The sequence below is a fragment of the Bubalus bubalis genome, chromosome 3, assembly GCF_019923935.1.
Source record: "Bubalus bubalis isolate 160015118507 breed Murrah chromosome 3, NDDB_SH_1, whole genome shotgun sequence".
In the NCBI taxonomy this organism is placed as follows: domain Eukaryota; kingdom Metazoa; phylum Chordata; class Mammalia; order Artiodactyla; family Bovidae; genus Bubalus; species Bubalus bubalis.
The window spans coordinates 33419827-33441153 of record NC_059159.1 but is presented as its reverse complement, the minus strand read 5'-3'; the positions used below and the strand labels follow the sequence as shown (position 1 = coordinate 33441153).

At 42.1% G+C, this 21327-nt stretch overlaps 2 protein-coding genes across 5 annotated transcripts in view; one reads left to right on the top strand and one right to left on the bottom strand.

Annotated features, from left to right (window-relative positions):
• LOC102391307 (protein SCO1 homolog, mitochondrial) overlaps positions 1 to 13983 on the bottom strand; it is a 21720-nt gene extending 7737 nt beyond the window's left edge. The window contains exons 1-5 of one of the 3 annotated variants that reach the window (XM_044939274.2): positions 13650 to 13983; positions 12074 to 12164; positions 9240 to 9437; positions 8474 to 8566; positions 3694 to 3809 (exon numbers count right to left, since the gene is read on the bottom strand). In XM_044939274.2, coding sequence (XP_044795209.2) covers positions 3694 to 3809; positions 8474 to 8566; positions 9240 to 9437; positions 12074 to 12164; positions 13650 to 13934 — 783 coding nt within the window. In that variant the 5' untranslated portion in view covers positions 13935 to 13983. The remainder of the gene's footprint in view (positions 1 to 3693; positions 3810 to 8473; positions 8567 to 9239; positions 9438 to 12073; positions 12165 to 13649) is intronic. The other 2 variants (XM_025280544.3, XM_006054508.4) reach the window with 2 other exon arrangements.
• Positions 13972 to 21327, top strand: ADPRM (ADP-ribose/CDP-alcohol diphosphatase, manganese dependent). Of its 2 annotated transcripts, none has more exons than XM_006054511.4 (4): positions 13972 to 14095; positions 16063 to 16680; positions 17537 to 17653; positions 20633 to 21327. In XM_006054511.4, exons 2-4 carry the CDS (start codon positions 16080 to 16082, stop codon positions 20926 to 20928), a joined length of 1014 nt encoding a protein of 337 aa, XP_006054573.1. In that variant the 5' UTR covers positions 13972 to 14095; positions 16063 to 16079; the 3' UTR covers positions 20929 to 21327. The 2 variants fall into 2 exon arrangements, with proteins under 2 accessions (XP_006054573.1, XP_006054572.1); XM_006054510.4 differs by lacking the exon at positions 13972 to 14095 and adding an exon at positions 14154 to 14921.

The window sequence follows — 21327 nt, the reverse complement described above, 5'->3', positions numbered from 1 at the left end:
TAAAAATACTGTCCCACCCAAACTGTCAGACTGGTCAGTGGCCACGTCTCAGTGTTCACTGGGGTTGTGGGCTGAGCAAATCATCATGCTTCCACTGTAAAGTTCGAGTAGTTTCTAGTGCAGAGAAAGGACACTACCACCCGCTGACAAGCACCTCCATGTGCCATCTTAACCCAGGAGACAGGTATTATCTCCTCTGCAAGCGACAAACAGGCTCCAGGGGCACAAGTGACATAATTATTAAGTGCCAGAGCAAGCTTAGAACCTAGATCTACCCCATTCCAAAGTCCATAGTCTTTGGACTGTCCCACCACCGTCTCTACAGGAATGCTGGGGAGCAACCACGCAGTGTGTCTAACATGCAGTTTGTACACATACATACATACTCCTTCAGACCCCCTAGGTTCTCCTCAGGGGGCACCACCGCCACCAGGTCCTCCTGGATTCTTCCAGACAATCCTTTTGCATTTATCAGTGTGTCAATACCCACCCATTTCTTTTTATGCAAAAGTGACAACACATTATGGGGCTTCCCTGGTGGCTCAGTGGTAAAGAACTTTACCACCTGCTAATGCAGGAGACGCAGGTTTAATCACTGGGTTGGGAAGAGCTCCTGGAGAAGGAAACGGCAACCTACTCCAGTGTTCCTGACTGGGAAAGCCTGTGGACAGAGGAGCCAGGCGGGCTACAGTCCTTGGGGTTGCAAAGTCAGACACAACTGAGTAACCACCACCACACTATACTTGTTTCCCCACGTGGCAATATACTGGATGTTGTTCTGTATCAGTACATGTATAGAAGCCTTTTAAAAAATGGTTGCTTGGTTTTCAGTCCATTTACAAACAATGCTGTAGGTTTTATCCGTAGGGCAGATTCCAAAACATACGGTCTCTAACCTAAAAAGTATTTAAATGCTTTAAATGCTGATGATAATACAAATGGCCTTCTGAAGAGGGTGTATCAGTTGAATCCCATGAACAAGGCATGGAAGTGCCAGTGGGTCCAATTTCACTCGCTGTAGTGTTTTCTCTTTCCGTAAATAAGATCATGACAATATATTTGGCCTTTCTGATCCAACAGGTGAAAGATGACATCACATTATACAACTCACACTTCTTTTATTAAGACTGAACATCTCAGGTTTGAAAGCCATGTGTATTCTTTTCCAAAAGTATTTTCTAACTAACACTTTGAAAATAATACAACATTACACATATCACACGATGGCTTGCACACGTAGCTGTCAGGAATGTGTAGCACGTTCAGGTTATGCACACTATGGGTCTGAGGATACCATGAGCATTCAAAGCCAGAAGCTCATCTCTGTTGCTACTGAGATTAAAAAAATCTTCCTTTACCTCTCCATCTTAAAAGTACTCCCTTACTCCCTGCATATCCTTAAGTTCCCCTTCCATCTCCTCAAGGAACAAAACCACACTAGTTGAAAAAAACCAAGAAGCTGGAGAATGTCTCCTCCTACTGGTTGATTTCGCAAGTGTATAGCAGTGAACTCAGTTGGATATGACTGAAGTGACTTAGCAGCAGCAGCGGCAGCAGTGAACTTGCTGACTCTTACCAAAACATTGCATTCTATGGTTGTAGATCAGTATTTATTTCTCAAAATGGGGTCTCAGATGGGTTCTAGAGGGTTTAAGAAACCTCCACAAGATTTAAATATTCACATTTTAAAGATTAAGATGAATACCCATATTCCAGATTACCTGCATGCCTATCTTAGGGTGCACATCTCAGCCCGTGTTTGGTTTGTTTATGAGCTCACTGGCGCCTTGCCTTTCACTGCTGGTTATGGTCAGACAAGAAAAGATGAACTCTTACTAAGTGAAGACCAACCAGCTCAAAGGTTTCAAAGTATTTTTATCTGTCTGTCTGCCTATCTACCCGTCTACTGCACCGCTCAACCTGTGGGATCTCAGTTCCCCAACCAGGGACTGAACTCTGGCCCTTGCAATGAAACCGTGGAGTACTAACCACTGGACCACCAGGGAATTCCCTCAAGGTATTTTAAATAAAAACCGATGAGGGTCAGTTGCCGATAGAGGTGGGTATCTGACAGCAGTGTGACCCAAATCACATTCCTGTGCTAAGCAGTGCTCTGGGTTCAGCAAAGTATCTCTTAACATTAGCTGAATGTTTTAACTGAGTATTTTAGGTTGTTTGGTCTAATCTGTAAAATTTAACTTTAGAATTATGAGCTATAAGCACAAGACTAAGGAGTGTTAACTAGTTGACAATAGTGTGTACGTTTAATTTAATAAAGCTGTTCAACCCGGGAAGTCTGACTAACTAGCTCAAATACTCCCACTATTATCAAAGTTAAGCTCAAAACCAGTCAGTACAACTCTCTCTTACAGAAAGATAAAGAAGTTTGAAAAGCTCTTTCTCCTCAGCTTCTTCTTGTGCTGTTCGTGTGACAAGAGGAAACCACAGTAGGTCCTCCTACTACTTTGCTTAGAGTATAAGAAAAAATGCTGATTTTTCTCTTTTTCTCTCATGAACTCAAGTTTGCCTAAGTCTATGAGGCACCAGAACTAAAAATAAGATTACTATGTGGGTTTAAGGCAAAGGGACCAGAAACACACCTTTAATTTAGGCCAAAGGCTATGGGGCACCCGCATGCTCCAGGTTCAAAGGTGGTGGGGGAATCACAGTGGGCTGTAGAGGTAGCCCTGCAGTGAGACGCTCCCTCTGCACACCCTCCTGGAAGCCGGCCATGGTGCTGCTGGCACACCAGTGATTCAGGGTCCTGACCGTCTTTCTACAAAACCAGCTCTGCAGCTGGAAAGCCTCTTATGATTCATCACTTTGTCACAACAATATTTCAGAGAAAATAGAGCATGACAACCGAGAAAAATCTTGAAATAATATTAAAATACAATGTAAGCACTTTATGTGATAGGGAAGTATGTCCATGTTGGCAAGGAAACTGGGTGGGTAGGGGTGGTGCTTATGCTTCACTGAGAAACCACTGACAAGAAGAGGAACAAGGTGACTGAGACTCCTGGGTACTGCTGATGAATGTGAAGACAGCTCTCTAACATAAGGGCTGCAGAAGAACCACCTAATAGAATTTGTTCTTCATTTTAAAAAAGCATATTGAATACCTAATTATGCAGAGCCTAACAGTTGCAAATGCAACTAAACACAAAATTATGTAAATGTATAAAGTTGGTATGAAAAGAAATCTTATAAAAAGTAACTGCCTATGGCTTTATTTTCTCTTGGTTTTCAGAATTCTTACTCACTCAACCCAAAAATGCAGGTCCCTAAGGCCTAATACTGCTTCTCAAAAGGAGCATATTTCTTAAACCTCTTCATTAGAGGACAGAGAGAACCAATAGTGTTTATAAACTAAAAATGAGCTTTGCCCAAAATGATTATTTTCTCTCTAGTGAATTTAAGATAGCCCAGATTTTAATATACTGCTCTACAATTTTACATGGCATGAGAAAAATGGGCAATTAAATAAACTATTAGAACAAAAAATTTAATCATCCTTCAAAAACTATATATACTTTTCTATCCCCTCAAGCATCCCTAATTATTAAGGAATTTGCTATCATCTCAGATTATTTACCGTTTTCATTTTGCTTTTAAAGCCAGTCGCCATGGAAAGCTTATAAATGTCTGAGACCTGGGAGCCCGCCCAGGTGTTGAAACTGAGCATTTACTTACTATGTAGTCCTCATCTTCGTCCTTGGGGCCAGGGCTGTAATACACTCTGAATGCTCTGGCCACTTGATCGATCTCTTCTTTTGTGCCAGTCAAGCCAATCAGTTTGGGAGAAAATTCTAAATAAAAAATGAGAAAGACAGTGAAAAAGAAGAGGCAAAAAACAACCATCCCTACTTCAAAAAACAGTTATAAAGCTACTGCTACTTTCTTCCTGTGAGTCCCTAAACAGTTTTTCATGTTTCAAAGAAGAAATTAATCTAAAACAAATGAAAAATTCCCTCTGTGATATATGTCACATTCACCAAGACAGACCACACTGGAATTAAACCAGAAATCAATAGCAGAAAGATATCTGGAAAATCCCCAAAACACATGGAAATTAAACATACTTCTAAATAACACAAGGGCCAAAGAAGAAATCTCAAAAGAAACTTAAAAATCAAAATGGAAATACAACTTATTGAATGCATATAGTAGAAAAGAAGACATAAAACGTATAAGTTTCTACCTTAGGATCTAGAAAAAGAGAAAATTAAATCCAAAGTATGCAGAAGAGAATTAGAGCAGAAATCAGTGAAACTTAAAACAGGGTATTAATAGAGAACAGCAATGAAACCAAAAGTTCTTGATAATGTATGTCAAATCCTTTCATGATTATCTAATAAAGCTGGAAGCAAAGTATTCTAATTATTTGTCTTAACTTTTGTTAATTTAGTTGTTTTTAAACATTTAGGTATAGTTCTGAGATATGCTGAAGTTTAAAGATATTCTTATGAATTAAGCATGACAGTTTTCCATTGCATCATATGAGAAAAAACTTGGCTGATGATTAGTTCATGCCAGGTCAAAATACCTGTGCCTCATTTTCCAGCACATAATCTCACAGCATGCATTTGCTATTAAGTTTTTGGAATTTGTATAAGTAAGCTGGGGAAGTCACTTACAAAACTTGGATTCATCAGACCACTGAGCCGAGTCCAGCATTTAACAGCAGCACTTTCTTTCAAAGGGAGAGGAAACCCATTATCATTCTCTGGTCTAACTCATTCTAAATTGAAAAACTGCTCAGAAACTAAAAAAGCAAGGTGGTTTGTCTTACTTCCCCATTCTCTGAGTAAATGAAGAGAAGCTAAGTGAAGCCTGAACTAGCTGCACATCCAAATCTTTTAAAACAATTGCTGAAACTCCAGTAATTTTCTAAATACCAACTTAAATACTTAAAATTCTCCCCAAATGCAACTAGAAATGGTATCATCATCAACCACTGTACTTACTAATAAAGAATATTACCATAGGGTCTTGGTATTTCCATTAGGTACAGCAACTCAAACATTTACTCATTTGGGGATACCCAAGTTTGGTTAATATGTGATGATAAGTAAAAGTCAGTATGACACATATTTAAATTTGAGATCATTAATTACCCAATGAGTTACACCTGCTTTTGAAAAATAACAATGCTATTGCTCCAATTTCTGACAAACCTGTAAGCTGTGGATATAAATTCTGCTTATATATAATAAAAATTCTAAAACTTCAATGAGAAAATAACCCTTTGTAACCTTGGGTTAGGCAAGTATTTCTCAAAGATGAAACCAAAAAAATTATCCATTAATAAAAAAGAACAAACTAATAAGTGGAACTTCTCCAAAATGGAAGTGTGAAGTGAAAAATTAAAGTCACGCAGTTGTGTTTGTGAATATACAGTCCATGGAATTCTCCAGGCCAGAATACTGGCGTGGGTAGCCTTTCCCTTCTCCAGGGGATCTTCCCAACTCAAGGACCGAACCCAGGTCTCTCACATTGCAGGCGGATTCTTTACCAGCTGACCCACAAGGGAAGCCCTCCAAAATGGAAACTGCTCTTCAAAATACATGGCTGACATGACGAGCCATAGGCTAAAAGGAAATATCAGCAAATCATGCACCTGATAAAAGACTTTTATCAGGAATATAAATAATAAACAAATACTTAAGTAAAATAAAACAAACAGCTCCATAAAAATGAAAAAGAGATGTGGAGACACTTTACCAAAGACATACAGATGGCAAGTAACGGTATGAAAAGATGCTTAATATTAAAAGTTATTAAGGGAAATGCATTATTAAAACCACAATGAAACACCACTAGAACACCTACTGAAGTGGCTAAAATTAAAAAGACTGACCCTACCAAGTGTGGCAAGGATGTGGAGGAGCTGGAGCTCTCATATGGTGCCAGTGGGCGTGTAAAAATGCACAACCACTTTGGGAAAAAGTCTGTCAGCTTCTTAAGAAGTTAAGCATTCACCTATTACATGACCTAGCCACTCCACTCCGAGGTATTTACTCAAGGGCAATGAAAGCATGTGTCCACAGAAAGATGTGCACACGAGTGCTCTCAACAGCTTTATTTGTAAGGATCAGAGACTGGAAATAACTCCAATGTCCATCAATGGGATACTACTGAACAATAACAATGAATAAACTATTGATATACACCATAACATGGATGAATCTCAACATAATTACACTGAAGGTGTGTGTCTGTGTATGTGTGTTAGTCGCTCGGTAATGTCTGACTCTTTGTGACCCCATGGGGTGTAGCCCACCAGGCTCCTCCATTCATGGGATTTTCCAGGCAAGAATACTGGAGTGGGTTGCCATTTCCTTCTTCAGGGGATCCTCCTGATTCAGGGATTGAACCCAGGTCTCCTGCACTGCAGGTTGGCTCTTTACTGTCTGAGACAACATGGATGAATCTCAACATAATTTTACTGAAGGAAGTCATTAAAAAAAAACAGCATATACTGTATAATCCCATTTACATAATCTTATAAATTTGCAAACTAATCTGTATCGATAGAAAGCAGATAAGTGGTTGCCTGGAGATAGAAGGTAGGTGCAGGGAAGAGACATGAATACCAAGGGTACGTGGAAGCTGATGGGGGTGACGGGTACGTTCACTCAGACTGTGGTGATGGTGTCCCGAGTTCTTACATGTGTCAAAAGGAACACACTATGCTGTACTTTAAGTACTCTTTTTATATATGAACCATCTCTCATTACATGTGTTAAATAATAAAACATACAGCAGGTCTTTCATAAAACACATTTGAAAATAACTCAGTTCTTGAGGGTATGTATTAGGTGTCATATAATAAAAATAATTAGAAAACAATTCATTAGTCCTTCTGACCAGTAGCTTAAATCAATTTCACCATAATTAAAATCGAAATTCCTGATTTTTAAGCACCCATGTTCCACGCACTAGTAGAACCACAAAACCTGTCTGATCAGATTTTTACTCATTATTATTATTATTATTTTTTTGCTTCCAGTGTTTAATCACATGAATTTTAACAAGTCATTCTTTTCTTTCCTTTTACGTATCTTCTCTTACTTGAATTATATTTAATTGAATTATGGCTGATTTACAATACTGTGTTCTCATCACTTTTTTTAGCTGAAAAAACTTGAATTTAGAGAAATTACCCAAACTCATAAGAACCTAAATTTTCACTCTTAATTCTATCATAATTTCTAGCCTTTAAAAGTCCCTTCTAATAGGCTTTAAGTACATGTTGAGATGTTTGAACTGAAATTCTTCCTTAAAACAGCTATGTGTGTATCATTTATACTTTAGATTTATAAAATATGCACTGACTTCAAAAATGTGTTTATATTTAGTTATTTTTCTTTAATCTCCCAATGAAGATACTCCCAGAATGCATGTTTGCCCTAATTTTACGAAAGGGAGAATGAGGTTGAGCTGGAATCAGAAGCAACTGAACTTCAGTTCAGTTCAATAGCTCAATCATGTCCGACTCTTTGAGACCCTATGGACTACAGCACACCAGGCTTTCCTGTCCATCACCAACTCCCAGAGTTTACTCAAACTTATGTCCATCCAGTTGGTGATGCCTTCCAACCATCTCATCCTCTGTTGTCTCCTTCTTTTCCTGCCTTCAATCTTTCCTAGCATCAGGGTCTTTTCCAATGAGTCAGTTCTTCACATCCAGTGGCCAAAGTATTGGAGTTTCAGCTTCAGCATCAGTCCTTCCAATGAATATTCAGGACTGATTTCCTTTAGGATTGACTGGTTAGATCTCCTTGCTGTCCAAGGGACTCTCAAGAGTCTTCTCTAACACCACAGGTCAAAAGCATCAATTCTTCAGCACTCAGTTTTCTTTATGGTCCAACTCTCACATCCATATGTTGACTACTGGAAAAACCATAGCTTTGACTAGATGGACATTTGTTGCCAAAGTAATGTCTCGGCCTGTTAATATGCAGTCTAGGCTGGTCACAGCTTTTCTCCCCAGGAGCAAGCGTCTTTTAATTTCATGGCTGCAGTCACCATGTGCAGTGATTTTGGAGCCAAGAAAATAAAGTCTGTCACTGTTTCCATTGTTTCCCCATCTATTTGCCATAAAGTGATGGGACCGGATGCCATAATCTTAGTTTTCTGAATGTTGAATTTTAAGCCAACTTTTTCACTCTCCTCTTTTATTTCATCGAGAGGCTCCTGATGAATTGCTCAGAAGCAATTACGGCCTCTCAACTCAAGGCTCTCTCTTTCCTTTTTGATATATGAAGGCCAAGTTCAACCCTTCCCCTGTGACAAAATAATTTACTTACCAGCCAGAGTCACAGTTCTGAGCCACTTTCTATCCACCTGTACAACAAGTGATGGTGCCACCTGTCCCTGTATCTCACAAGGCACTGCAAGGTTCGAGTGAGCTGATCTTTCAAAAACTCTAAGCACTACACAGATGTAAAGTGTTGGAAATAAAAAATACCTTTTACATAATTGGCGATGGCTTCTTTTGTGTCCCTCTCTGGGTCAATAGTGATGAAAAGTGGAGTTAAATTTGGCAGAGTTGGAATACTGTCTGAAAGAAAGTTCTTGTTAGTCGTTATTTACATTCTAAGGGAGAAGACAAGTAGCAATTACAGCAGTGTGCAGCACAGCAAGGAGGTCAGGCAGCACAGAGGGACAGCCAAACCGATGGAGGAGGGGAGGGGAGCCTCAGGAAGCGCAGGTACAGACACGTCTGTGGTGCAGTCAGATACATATCCTAGTAAACACCCCCACCAGTGCGGACGTGCTGTTACTCAGAATCACATCATGTGGACATCCTGTCTTCTAATCCAATCCAGTGTTTGTAGGATTCCCACCCCCGCCTCCCCCCACAACCATTTCTCAAGTGCCAGGAAACTGTTAATAAGGTCTGAATATCCTGGAACAATTCATTTCCTAGTCTAACCAGCAGTCACCAGGAGAAAGGCAACGGCACGGTCTGTGATGAAAGGCTACAAAAAGCAAGGGACACAAGGCAGAGTTAAGGAGACGCAGACCGTAAGCAATCTAACATTTAGCATCAAAACAAACTTCCTCTTTGGTGGAGAATAAGGTCACAGGAATCACAGCAACTAACAAGTCTAACACTGAGATAATTGAATAATTACAACCCTCCACCAGTAACATAAGACTATGAAAAGCATAGTAACCTCAAGGGCATCAAGTAAAAATGTACTTTTTACATTATGAGACAGCTTTCTTACCTATTTCATCCACGACTTGAATCATTTTTTCTAGTTCTTCTGGACAGATATCAGGACAATGAGTAAAACCAAAATAAATCAATACCCATTGACCCAGGTAGTCCTTATTAGTTTTGGGCTCGCCAGTATGAGTTGTGAGGGAAAATGGGCCCCCAAGTAAAGGCTTTCCAATGCTCCGGTGCCGTTCCTTCTCCAGTTCTTAAAAAAACACAAACAGAAGGAGAGGAAAAAAAAGTTAATCTAACCACAGGTACTCAAATGCCTGATCTATGGTTCACACTATATTAATGACTGTGGGCACAAAATGTGGAAGAAATAAAAATAAAAAAAAGCTTTTTTTTTTTTTTCTTTGTGGAAGAAGCTTAAAATATATATATATTTTAAGAGAAATAAGCATAAAGTAAAATGAAATGAAATGCTATCGTACATAATAAGGACTATAAGAAAAAAGCAGTAAAAAAAATTTCCTTCCTCTTCCAGAACAATTCAATCCTTAGCCATTAGGTGTGGCCATGATGGGGTGGAGGAGGGTCACAGCAGAACAGAATGTCTGAGACCAAGTGGGAGAGGTGGGTGGCCTGGCAGTGATGTTGGAGCCTGAGTGTGCAGGAGGGCAGCTGCATGGGGACAGGACAGAAGAAATGTGACCTTAGTTACATACAGGAGCCTGATCAAATAAGTAATATTAAACGTAAGTGTTAAAACAAATGGAAAAGGAGTTAGGACAATGGAAAGGGACAGTAGAACAAACCTTGAGGTACTGGAAAGAAATGGGAGGTAGCGCATGAACTTATGGTTTCAATACATATAGGTAGAGAAATAAATATAGCTATAAACATGTATATCTCTTTCCTAGCTCTGTCCACTAAAAGGACGGAGGAGTGGACACACCCCAACAGCACTGAGCTCATATCCTGACTTCCAAATATCATCATCTTCCACTAAAAGGAAATGAGGCTCTTTAGGGAAATGGCTGGTACCAGGGTTAGGGCAGAGAAAGTACATGATCCCAGAACATTCTACCGCAATAGAATTAAGGATGAACTCAAAAGAATATTGGAGGACTGTTGAAAGGAAACAACAGTTTGTTAGAAGGAATGCCCATTGACCAATCTGGGACAATGGGAGCGTCAAACTAAAGAGAATAGTGGACTACAACTCACTGGCTTGCAAGAAAATTATAAGCCCACACTGACATAAATACATGAATTGAATTTGATGGGGAACAGAATATTTACATGCATAAATACAGAATATTTACATACATAAATGGACATCACGAAACACACAATTACATCTTCAGTAGAGAAGAGTGACAGACACCACCTTAATCAAGTGATCAGACTGAACTTTATCAGTAACGGGACAAACTGAAATCACGTGACACCTGATAAAATGCAACAAGAACACAGCATCCTCAATCTAATCAGGAGAAAATACCAGAAAAACCCAAACTAAGGGACAGTCTACAAAATCACTGGCCTGTAATCTTCCAAGCTGTTAAGGTCATGACAATCAGGTAAAGGCTGCAAAACTGTTACAGACTGAAGGAGAACAAAGAGAGAACTAGCTATGAAGTGTGGTTCTACACTGGATCCTTCTGCTATAAAAGGAGGGCAACAGTTGGGATTTCCCTGGCAGTCCAGAGGTTAAGACTCTGTGCGCTTCCACTGCAGGGAATGAGGGTTCAATCCCCAGTAGGGAAACAAAGATCCCATGAGGAACAGCCAAAAAATGTTTAAAAAATAAAAGGAGGGTATCATTTGCAAAACTTGAACAAGATCTGAAGGTTGAACAGCAGTAATTTTCTGATTTTGTTGATTGTATTGTGGTCATGTTGAAGAACGTCCTTGTTTGTAGAAAATACACAATAAAGTATTTGGAGATGATAAGGCATCATGTCAGCAAGTACTCTCACTTTTAATACTGTTTCATAATACAAGTTTTTACAAAACAAGATTATTAACAGAAGGTGAAAATTCCAAACTAGTCAAAAGAAGCTTGGGTTTTCTAGAACTGTCTCTACTATTATTGTCCTAGTTTGTTTCATTTTGAAACTAAAGCAACTTAAGTGCATATTAAAATATGAAAATCGTAATTAGTAGAACACTGCTTGCTACACGAAAGAAATATATCTATGTATCAATATGGTGCTTATATTCCTAAGGTTCTAAAGCCTACAAATTCTCACTCCCAGATATAAACATTATCCTTTGTATAATAGCATCAAAAGAGACTCTCTAATGAATCAAAACAGAATAAGTGATACTTTAGGGATTTACTAGAAACTTCTAAAACAAACCTTAAAAGTCCTGAAATACTCGCTAAAATATAAAGTTCTTGTAAACAATTTCTAAACTCCAAGTGTTAATTCAGAGCAGCTCCTGTCGTTCCCACCCCAGGTTCTCATAACTTCCCCTGGCCGGGCAGAACCTCATTGAGTGAAGTCCTTTGCTTCTGTGTCTGCTTCACTCAACGCGCACCTCGATGGCTGGACTGCACCTTAGTTATCTTTGTACCCTCTGGACTTCTCACCATCTGCATCCTAATATGTCCACAGTAAATCTTTTCACACAGTTGGACAGTGTGCCCTGAACAGAGAGGACGGTGGGAAAACAGATGAAACCCCAATAAAGTCTGTAGTATAGTGAATAGTCATGGTTATACAAGATGGTAACATTAGATGAAGATACGTGGGAACTCTGTCATTTTTACAACTCTACCATAAATATAAAATTATTTCAAGATACAAAGCTTAACACCAACACCACCAAGATGCTAGTCCATAGCCAGGAAGGGTTATATTAAGAGCTCACTGGATGGCATCTACTTACTCTCCGTCTTTTCTTTCTTGAAGTACTTCATTCCAGCCAATAAAGCTCCTCCAATAGCAAATGTGACGGCTAAAGACTTCCAGGAAACAGGCTACTGGGGCAGAGATTTCAAAATTAAAAGTATTAGTAAACTGCATTTAATTACACTAAATTTATTACAGTAGTTTCTAAAATACATACACAGAGGCCACGATCTTGTTAAACAGACAGGATGTTTCACAGTACCTTGGGATGAAAAAGCACAGTTACATCTGAGCTCCTAACACAATTACTAAGGCACTTCTTTCCAAGGGAACGTTCCCTAAATCAATTTCTGTTCACCTGAAAACAGCACCCAAGGCGCAAGCACCATGAGTGTTACCCCGTGTGACTGAGATCCCAACTGCTGATTTAAAAATCAGTTAATCACCTGCTTGTGCAGATACTGAGAAATAAACCAAATAAATCTGGGAAGTGAACCTAAATCTGGTTTCCAGAAGTAACAAAGCCAAAATAGAAGAGACTTAGAAGTGGAACTTCTTACAAATGGCATCATTATTTCCTTGTACTTTCTTCCAAGTCCCGCGATAAGTAAAGTAACTCATTAATCTTACCCCAGCTCCGATAACCGCTTCTCTTACTTATCACTACAGCCTAGTGGCTCCTAAGGAGAAGGCACTGGAGACCCACTCCAGTACTCTTGCCTGGAAAATCCCATGGACGGAGGAGCCTGGTAGGCTGCAATCCACTGGATCGCTAAGAGTCGGGCACGACTGAGCGACTTCACTTTCACTTTTCACTTTCAGGCATTGGAGAAGGAAATGGCAACCCACTCCGGTGTTCTCGCCTGGAGAATCCCAGGGACGGGGGAGCCTGGTGGGCTGCCGTCTATGGGGTCGCACAGAGTCGGACACGACTGACGCGACTTAGCAGCAGCAGCAGCGGCTCCTAAGTTCTTTTGGAGTCCTAGAATCCAGGAAAAACCAAAGGGAAAAATGCATACCCAGCACGCAACCATGACGCACATTTGCTCAGTATCAGCATACAACACACAAAGCCTCTGAAGGGAGAGTCGAGTGACAAATTATAAAAACGTTAACTCTTTAATTATGGCAAACTTACGGTTGAGACCCCCTGAAAAAACCTGAAACTTATTTTCTTCGCGCAATAGCTAACTAAAATCCAAGTCCAGTATCTTTCTTTACCGCTGGAAGTGAAAGTCGCTCAGTCGTGTCCGACTCTTTGCGACCCCATAGACTATACAGTCCATGGAATTCTGCAGGCCAGAATACTGGAGTGGGTAGCCTTTCCCTTCTCCAGGGGATCTTTCCAACCCAGGATCGAACCCAGGTCTCCAGCATTGCAGGCGGATTCTTTACCAGCTGAGCCACAAGGGAAGCCCCTTTAATGACGGGGGTACGTGCAAAACGGAGGGGAACGCGGGATGAGATTCTGTGACTCAGGTGAGCAGGCTGAGTGGAGGTCAACCAGAGGCCAGGTAGAGTGGTTTCTGAGGTCATGACCAAGTGGTATGGGAAGGGCGCAGGGCTGACCGACAGCCGAGACTAGCAAAGGCAAGGCTCTGGTATGTACTCACCCCGGGCTTCGAGGGGCGCATGGGGTCTCCGCTGCCCTTCCGCTCCGGTCCTGACGACCCGGGCGGCGGCGGCATTGCCGTGCTGAGGGGGCGGCTCCCCAGGCAGCAGGCAGCGAGCCCCGAGGCCCGCCATGCCTCCTCTGGCCTCGCGCAGAGCCGCCCTAGCAAGACCCTAGCGGTCTCCTTCCCTGGGCCCCAAACTCCGAATCCGCGAGGCAAGAGACGCCAAAGTTGGCTGCCCGGAAGCCGCATTATCCGGCCGGGAGCGAGCAACAGCCCCGCCATAAGCTCGAGAGACCGCGCCTCCTTTGACCCGCCCCTCGACTTCCGGCGCCGTTTCCACCTCCTCCGGAAGTGAGGGAGAGCCGCTCTTTCCGCTGCGCTCGATGGTGACGCGGTAGCCCATCCGGTAGCCAGGGAGCATTTCGGCGAGGAGCTGGCCCGCGGTAGGTGGTTCCTCGCGGCCGGAGGCGGGGCGGACCGGGCTGGGCTGGGGTTTCGCGGGCCGATCCGACCGGGTAGACGGCCGGGCTCGCGGGATGGGGCAAGTGCCTGAGGAGGGGGCAGCCTCCGGGGCTGGGCTCCGCGGCGTGTCCTGGGCCGAGAGGCCTGAGTACAGCTCAGGGACCCCAGGCTTCGGCGCCCGCAGCAGCTGCTTCTCCCCCGGCGACCCCAGCCTTGAAAAGAGAAAACGGCGCCGGGAGACGGGCGGGACCGGGCAGCCCCCGTCCCCACCCTGTCGGGCGCCCTCGGCCAGCCCAGCCAGGAGGCTTGTCGTTGAGCGCTTTGCACCCATTGCACTTGAAATACTGTTTGACTTGAAAAAGAAAAAAAAAATTGATTAGGATATTTGAGTAGTGCAGGGTGACAAGGACTAGTCAAGTATGACCGAACTCCCTGGAACTTATATTCCCAAGTTATAAGGGACCGAACTACAAATAACGGCACTGTACGGAGTAGTGTTTGTTCTGTGCTATATCCCAGCCCTGGACTTGGTCCCCCTGGGCTCTGTGATTGATACAAGCCTACGTTTATTTAAGCCCACTGCTAACGAGGGGTGTCTTCCTTGGTAGCTCAGACGGTAAAGAATCTGCCAGCTATGCAGGAGACTGGGGTTGGATCCCTGTGTCGGGAAGATCCTGTGGACATCTCCAGTACTCTTGCCTGGAGAATCCCGTGGACAGAGGAGCCTGGTGGGCTACAGTCCATGGAGTCACAAAGAGTCAGACATGACTGAGCGACTGACACTAATGAGGGGGAGAGCACTCACAGGTTTATTTTTAATTCCTTGCGAAAATTTAACTCACGTTCATTCTGTCTTGCCTTTGCTTCAACATCTGCTGTCTTAATCTTTCCCTTCTCCATCTCTGAGGCGGATTTGCAAAATATAGGGGGAAAAAAAACCCAAAAAAAAAACAGGAGAAACCAGTCTTCTAACTTCCTTAACTTTGAGGTTTTTTCTGAGCAGAAGCATCTGGCGATGGTGACCCTGGGACATGATATTTTCTATGAATTGGCATCTTTAGCTAGTGTGCTCCTCTGCTCGCTAACCAGGAAGTTGGTGGTCTGCTATTACCCATGTTTCTTGATTCCTGAATTATGCTGGAGTTCTCTAGAATATCTGCTGGAAGTAAATATTTACTTAGCACGTCAGATCGTTTTTAATTGAACAAATTTTTCTGTCTTGAACTTGCCTGTGGTTAAGGTCCCCCCTCCCCCCCATGTCTCTGTTTCCCTAGGGAGAAGTTATTCCTCAAATCGACAAAAAGACACAAAAGTTCCTTGCTTATTCAGGCAGTGAGCATATAAAAGTTCACCTCTTTGCTCAGTTGTAGGTTAACTGATCAGACAGCCGTCAGATACATTAAAATTGAATTCAATGTTTTTTCAGCTGATCTGTTAACTCTTATTTGCCAGAGTGATTCTTCTAATAGCTTGTTCCTGTGTTTGTTTACTGAAGTATTTTTATACAACTTCTTCATATTAAATTTACAATGTTAAATAAAATAGTAACTTCTAAAATAGTTCCTGACTGAAAGTAGGTGTCCTGAGCTTTTGATAGAATTATTTGGTGTCTGGGGAAGAAGGGCATGTGTGTGTGTTTAAAATTAGTGTATATTTATTAAAAATTACAGACTTGAATTTGACTTCACAGGAACTAGAATGCCTGTTCATTAATATGTTAGTACCCTTTTGTTAATTGCTGCTCTTCTGCAGAATAGAGATTATCTATTTTACAGGTTGAGGACTTGATAATTTGGACTTAAACCATCAGACTTTAAATGCACTTTTCTCTACCTGGCTACCTAGTGGATTGACTATTAAGTTTAATATTCATCTTACCATTTTCTTTAGTCCAGTAGGAAATTAAGACATTTATAACATAGTTACCTTTTTCATCTTCTTTATTTAGAAAGCTATTTGGAGGTTATGGATTATAAGCCCGAACCTGAACTCCTCAGTGAGAGCTCAGAACGTCTCTTCTCCTTTGGAGTGATAGCAGATATTCAATATGCTGATTTGGAAGATGGCTATAATTTCCAGGGAAACAGAAGGAGGTACTACAGACACAGTCTTCTTCACTTACAGGGTGCTATCGAACACTGGAATCAAGAAAGCAGCCCACCCCGTTGTGTGCTTCAGCTTGGAGACATCATCGACGGATACAATGCGCAGTACAAAGCATCAGAAAAGTCACTGGAGCGCGTCATGAACACATTCCAAATGCTGAGAGTCCCTGTTCATCACACGTGGGGAAACCACGAATTCTATAATTTCAGCAGAGACTATTTAACAAACTCCAAACTTAACACAAAGTTTCTGGAAGACCAGATTGCCCACCATCCTGAGACTGTGCCCTCGGAGGATTATTACGCGTATCATTTTGTACCATTCCCTAAATTCCGCTTCATTTTACTCGATGCTTATGACATGAGTGTCTTGGGCGTGGATCAGTCTTCTCCAAAGTACCAGCAGTGTCTGAAGATACTGAGGGAGCACAACCCAAATACGGAACTGAATAGTCCTCAAGGTGAATTATTCCTTTGAGCTGAGAATCTTATACATTGTCTTTAAATTCTTCAGCTACCTTTTATGCAGCAGGAAGATGGACGATAAGGTAAAAGTATACTGTCCTGTTGTTCAGGGTCAGGATTTCTCACTCGCCTCAAGGCACATGGAGTGGTGGCAGTTGGTTCAAGATTCATTTATGTAGCAGATGTCTGAGGGCCTAATACTCTGGCCGGGCACTTTCACTAGGGCGCCTATTCAGAGCTATAGGCAGTACTGACAACACCGCTTTTTTGTGGACCGAGTGGAGGAAGCAAGAGAAGAAAGTGTGCAGGACAGATAATAAACGAAAGAGAAGTGATAAACGCCACCAAGAAAATATAGCATAATATTACAGGAAAGGACTAGAGGTACCATTGTAGTTAGTTGGCCAGAAATAGCTTCTCTAAGGAGAAAAGCATTTCAGCTGAAACCTGAGTGAGAAGGAGTCATCATCCTTTGGAAGAGTGGGTGGAGCACAGTGTTCGAGACAAAAACAAATGCAGAGATGCAAAGCAGGGTAAGACCTTGTTAGTGAAGCACGCACAAGGGTCTGGGGGTGAAAGTGACTTTATAGTGACTCAGTGGACATGAAAGCAGTCTATTTTGTATTCAGTGTAACTAGGAGCAAGGAAGTAAGCAGAGGAATATTGAGATCAGGAGTAAGACACAGCGTGATTTACGTTGCTCTAAATTCTTTTAGTTCCCTATTTTAAGTCAACTGCTGCAGAGTATTCCTGAAGAAAAAAGCACGAGTCTCCCCCCGGTAGCTAAGTTTGGATGCCCGAGTGAGAGAAGTGTTGACGTTTGACGGGTGTAAATGACTGGATTCGTTTCAGGACTTCGTGAGCCCCAGTTTGTCCAGTTTAATGGTGGATTTAGCCCAGAACAGCTGAACTGGCTGAACGCAGTTCTTACATTCTCGGACAGAAACCAAGAAAAGGTGGTGATTGTGAGTAAGTATTTACATGATTCTGTTACTCTGGGTTTTAGTTAAAGCATACTAACAATATTTAATATTGAGATGTCTCTTTTTTATAAAATAAAAGTTTAGTTTAAAACTCTTTGTTGAGAAACAATCTGAATATAAAATTAATGTTTAAGAATTGTAAAATAAAAAGGAGAAAAACATATATTAGAGATTGTGATTTGGCCTTTTAGGTTTCAAAGTAGAATTTCCCCAAATAGGATCAATTTGTGTAGCGAGGTGTGTAAGTGAAAAATTCCAGTCCAGCCCCGGCCCACATCTCAGCCTCAGGAGTCCTGCTGGTGGGTACAGTGGCCTCTGCTGCCCACTGAGAGCAAAGCTGGGGTCCCAGGAGACAAGTGTGAGAGGACCGCCTGGCAGGACTGTAAATCCTCCATGCGGTTGCAAGGAAATAAGTGTGTTTGTTTTCATTTAGAGTCATTTTTCGCGGCATACTGCCACCAGAGATCATAGGAATCTGAAGGTGCTTAAAGTACACTCACATGTAGATGTGTGTGGGTGCTTATGCGCATTCTCACTCACACACATGAACTGAATTTGGGTTGCGGTATGTCTGGTGTACGTGGTGTGGGGGCTGAGATTAGTTCTCCTGTTTAAAATTGACATTGCCTGAAGATTGGACTGAGGGGCACGGGGATGGCGTGCCCTTCTGGCTCTTGTTTCTGTGATCCATGTGACTGGACAAATGTTCAGTGTACACACTGCAGTTTTCTTATGTTGTATCAAATGAAACTGTGAACATGAAGTCCTTTTGAAAGTGACAAGCTTTTCAGATAGTCGGTAATATAAAATTATATCCAAGGAATTCCCAGGTTGTCCAGTGGTTAGGACTTAGCGCTTTTCACTACTGAGGCCTGGATTCTATGACCCCTGGTTGGGGAACCAAAATCCTGCATGCCGCGTGGGGCAGCCAAAAAATAAATTATATTTCTGTAAATCAGTTTTTACTTCTCTGTCTTTCACTGATGTGATAAGATGGTGCATGAGATGGTGTTTTATTCTTAAATTTTATTCAGAATAAAGTGTTTCTAAAATATCAAATGTCATTCAAGGCTTGGAAAATTAAATAAGGTGCCCTCAGGGGTGATAGCCCTGATGTGACACTGTTCGGTTCTGTAATAAGTGGTCTCCAGAATGGGATACTTCTTGTCTCTGCTTCTTGGTTTTTGCTGCCAAAGTGTACCTGTTAATTTTACCTGTACTGAGTGTACAAAATGTACCTGTACTGAATACTCTGATGTCTTTGAACCCAAAGAGATTGAACCACGTAGCTCACGGCGTGCAGCTCCTGAGTCGAGCCCCCTTTGTCATCTCTCCTTCTGTGTTCCCGTTTCTTTGCGCTTCTCTCTGTGCACCTGTCTGCATTAGCTTCTGATAGGTTTCTTCCCATTTTGCTCTCAGCTCAGAGGCCAGGTAAACAAACCTGTAATAACTGGGTGCCTTGGGTTTTCTTTAGCAAAGTTTAAAATGGCTAATAGACATTTTATTTTGTTTCTTCACTTTCATTTTGGCTACTCAGTGGTATTTGGCCTACTCAAGTTTTGGCCATTCAGTTGGAAGGATGGAATTACTGTTAGCTGAGATATGGAACCACGGCAACAGGAGGGGTTTCGGGTGAAGAATTCAGGAGTTCAGGTTTGAAAATATTTTTCATGCGTCAGATGCCAGGAGAGAGACTGAGTAAGCATTGTGGACATACTTGTCAGAAACTTGGAGTCGAAGTTTGGGCTGGATATCTAAATGTGGAAGTTGAATAGACCTGATGTTTAAAATCGTAAATTACTAAGAGGTCACTATGCTATTAGGGGTAGATAGTGTAGTGTATCCCGAGGAGCAAGCATTCGGGCAGCCCGGGTAGGGCCCAGAGAAGTGAGAATGCAGTAAAGGAGGGTGGGTATCAGGAGCAGTCAAGGTTGGGAGAAGAGTAGGGGCATGGCGGTGTTCTGGAGCCAAGTGTTTCATGGAGAAGGGAACAAGTGACTGTGTCAGACACCACTGGGACTTGATAGATGCGTCCAGCATAACATTGGGTCTAGAAAGTCACATGGCCTCCTTGGACTCTCAGCCCTTATCACAGCTCAAGAGTGGTGGTGGTGGTGGGGTGTGTGTGTGTCTCTGTCTGTGTGCCAACCCTCTGTTACCACCTCCCTTTTTTTTTTTAATAAACTAATAGTTTTTAAGCAGAATAAAAATATTCAGAATAAAAATAAATGGTAACAGAGAAAAAAGGAAAGTGATTTACTAGGAAAGAGTAAAGACCAGTGAGCTATAGCGCCCATACTTGGGCATGAAACCGCACCTGCCATGTGATGTGGCCTCACACGTGTCTTGGCATCGAGAATCTGAAGTTCTGCCTCTGTCTCCTGGGGAAGCTAGTGTGAATGTTCCCTGCTCTAACTTAGTTTTCTTGTGTACAATGGCTGTGACCATCTTGACCTGGAAGTGTTTAAAGTGGCACAAGTCAGTTTTTATAAAACATCAAGTATACAAATGACATATAATCCATGGGCGCCTCCCTAGACTGTTCTGTTACTTATGAGCAGCTCATTCTATGCGTGTGACACTCATATACATGTAGGAAAGTTGGCAAGACTGGATTCCAGCATGGCATCTGCCTGACTGGTGGCTGCCTTTGCTGACCGCCCTGCCCAGGTCGCCCTCCGTCTCCCCTGGTGTTTGTGCATCTTGAGACCCTGAGGCCGTAGATCTCGGATTTCTGCCTGTACAGCGGCTGCTGTCCCCTTGAGTATGAACCGTCTCCTCCTTCTTTGTGCTCCAGAGACGTGGCTGTAGAGTATCTAGTTTTTTGCGTATGTTGATTCTCTCTGTTCTCAGTCCAGGATGAGTAGCAGTACACATTTTCTTTTTCCTGAGCACTCGTTGTTAGCCTGTTTTTTGTGAAAGAGGTATTTCTTGACTGGTTCATAACTCTTCTTCTCTTAAACAGGCCATCTTCCCATTTATCCCGAGGCCTCTGACAGTGTGTGCCTGGCCTGGAATTACAGAGACGCCCTGGCGGTCATTTGGTCTCACAAGTGCGTGGTGTGCTTCTTCGCCGGCCACACTCACGACGGCGGCTACTCTGAGGACCCTTACGGTGTGCACCACGTCAACATAGAAGGGGTTATCGAAACAGCTCCGGACAGCCAGGCCTTTGGCACCGTTCATGTCTATCCTGACAAAATGATGTTGGAAGGGAGGGGCAGAGTTCCACACAGAATTATGAATTACAGGAAGGAATAAGCCTTCCTTCCATTTTTGGTCTGATTTTGTTTACTTTTATAGACAGAGACTGACTTGGCTTTGTGGTTTGTTTGCCCCCCATTCCCCAAGACTCAGTCTCGTTATTTAGGATTCTATTTGCATAACAGATAGCCATAAATGGCTTCAATGTGTGTTAGCTCGTAAGATACTCTGAAGCGTTATTTTTGGTAATATATCCCACGCTGAAAATTGGAAAGAAGATGAATGAAAGTAGCCTGAGTAAAGCAGGGAGGAGTCTGAGGTGGGAAGGTGGATATAATCCTCAAAACAGACACTATTTAGCCTTACCTGAGATGTTTTTTACTTTTTACAAGGAGAATGTATTCATTCACTGTGTTAGCCATGTAACTTAAAATTCACAATAAAAAAGTAAAATAA

Bases quoted from the DNA above. Each gene is read 5' to 3' on its own strand.
- ADPRM (XM_006054510.4), top strand. From the start codon at position 14,879: ATGACTGAGCGACTGACACTAATGAGGGGGAGAGCACTCACAG. The intron at 14,922-16,062 runs GTTTATTTTTAA...TTCTTTATTTAG, and splicing joins GAGGGGGAGAGCACTCACAG to AAAGCTATTTGGAGGTTATG. The intron at 17,654-20,632 runs GTAAGTATTTAC...TCTCTTAAACAG, and splicing joins AGAAAAGGTGGTGATTGTGA to GCCATCTTCCCATTTATCCC.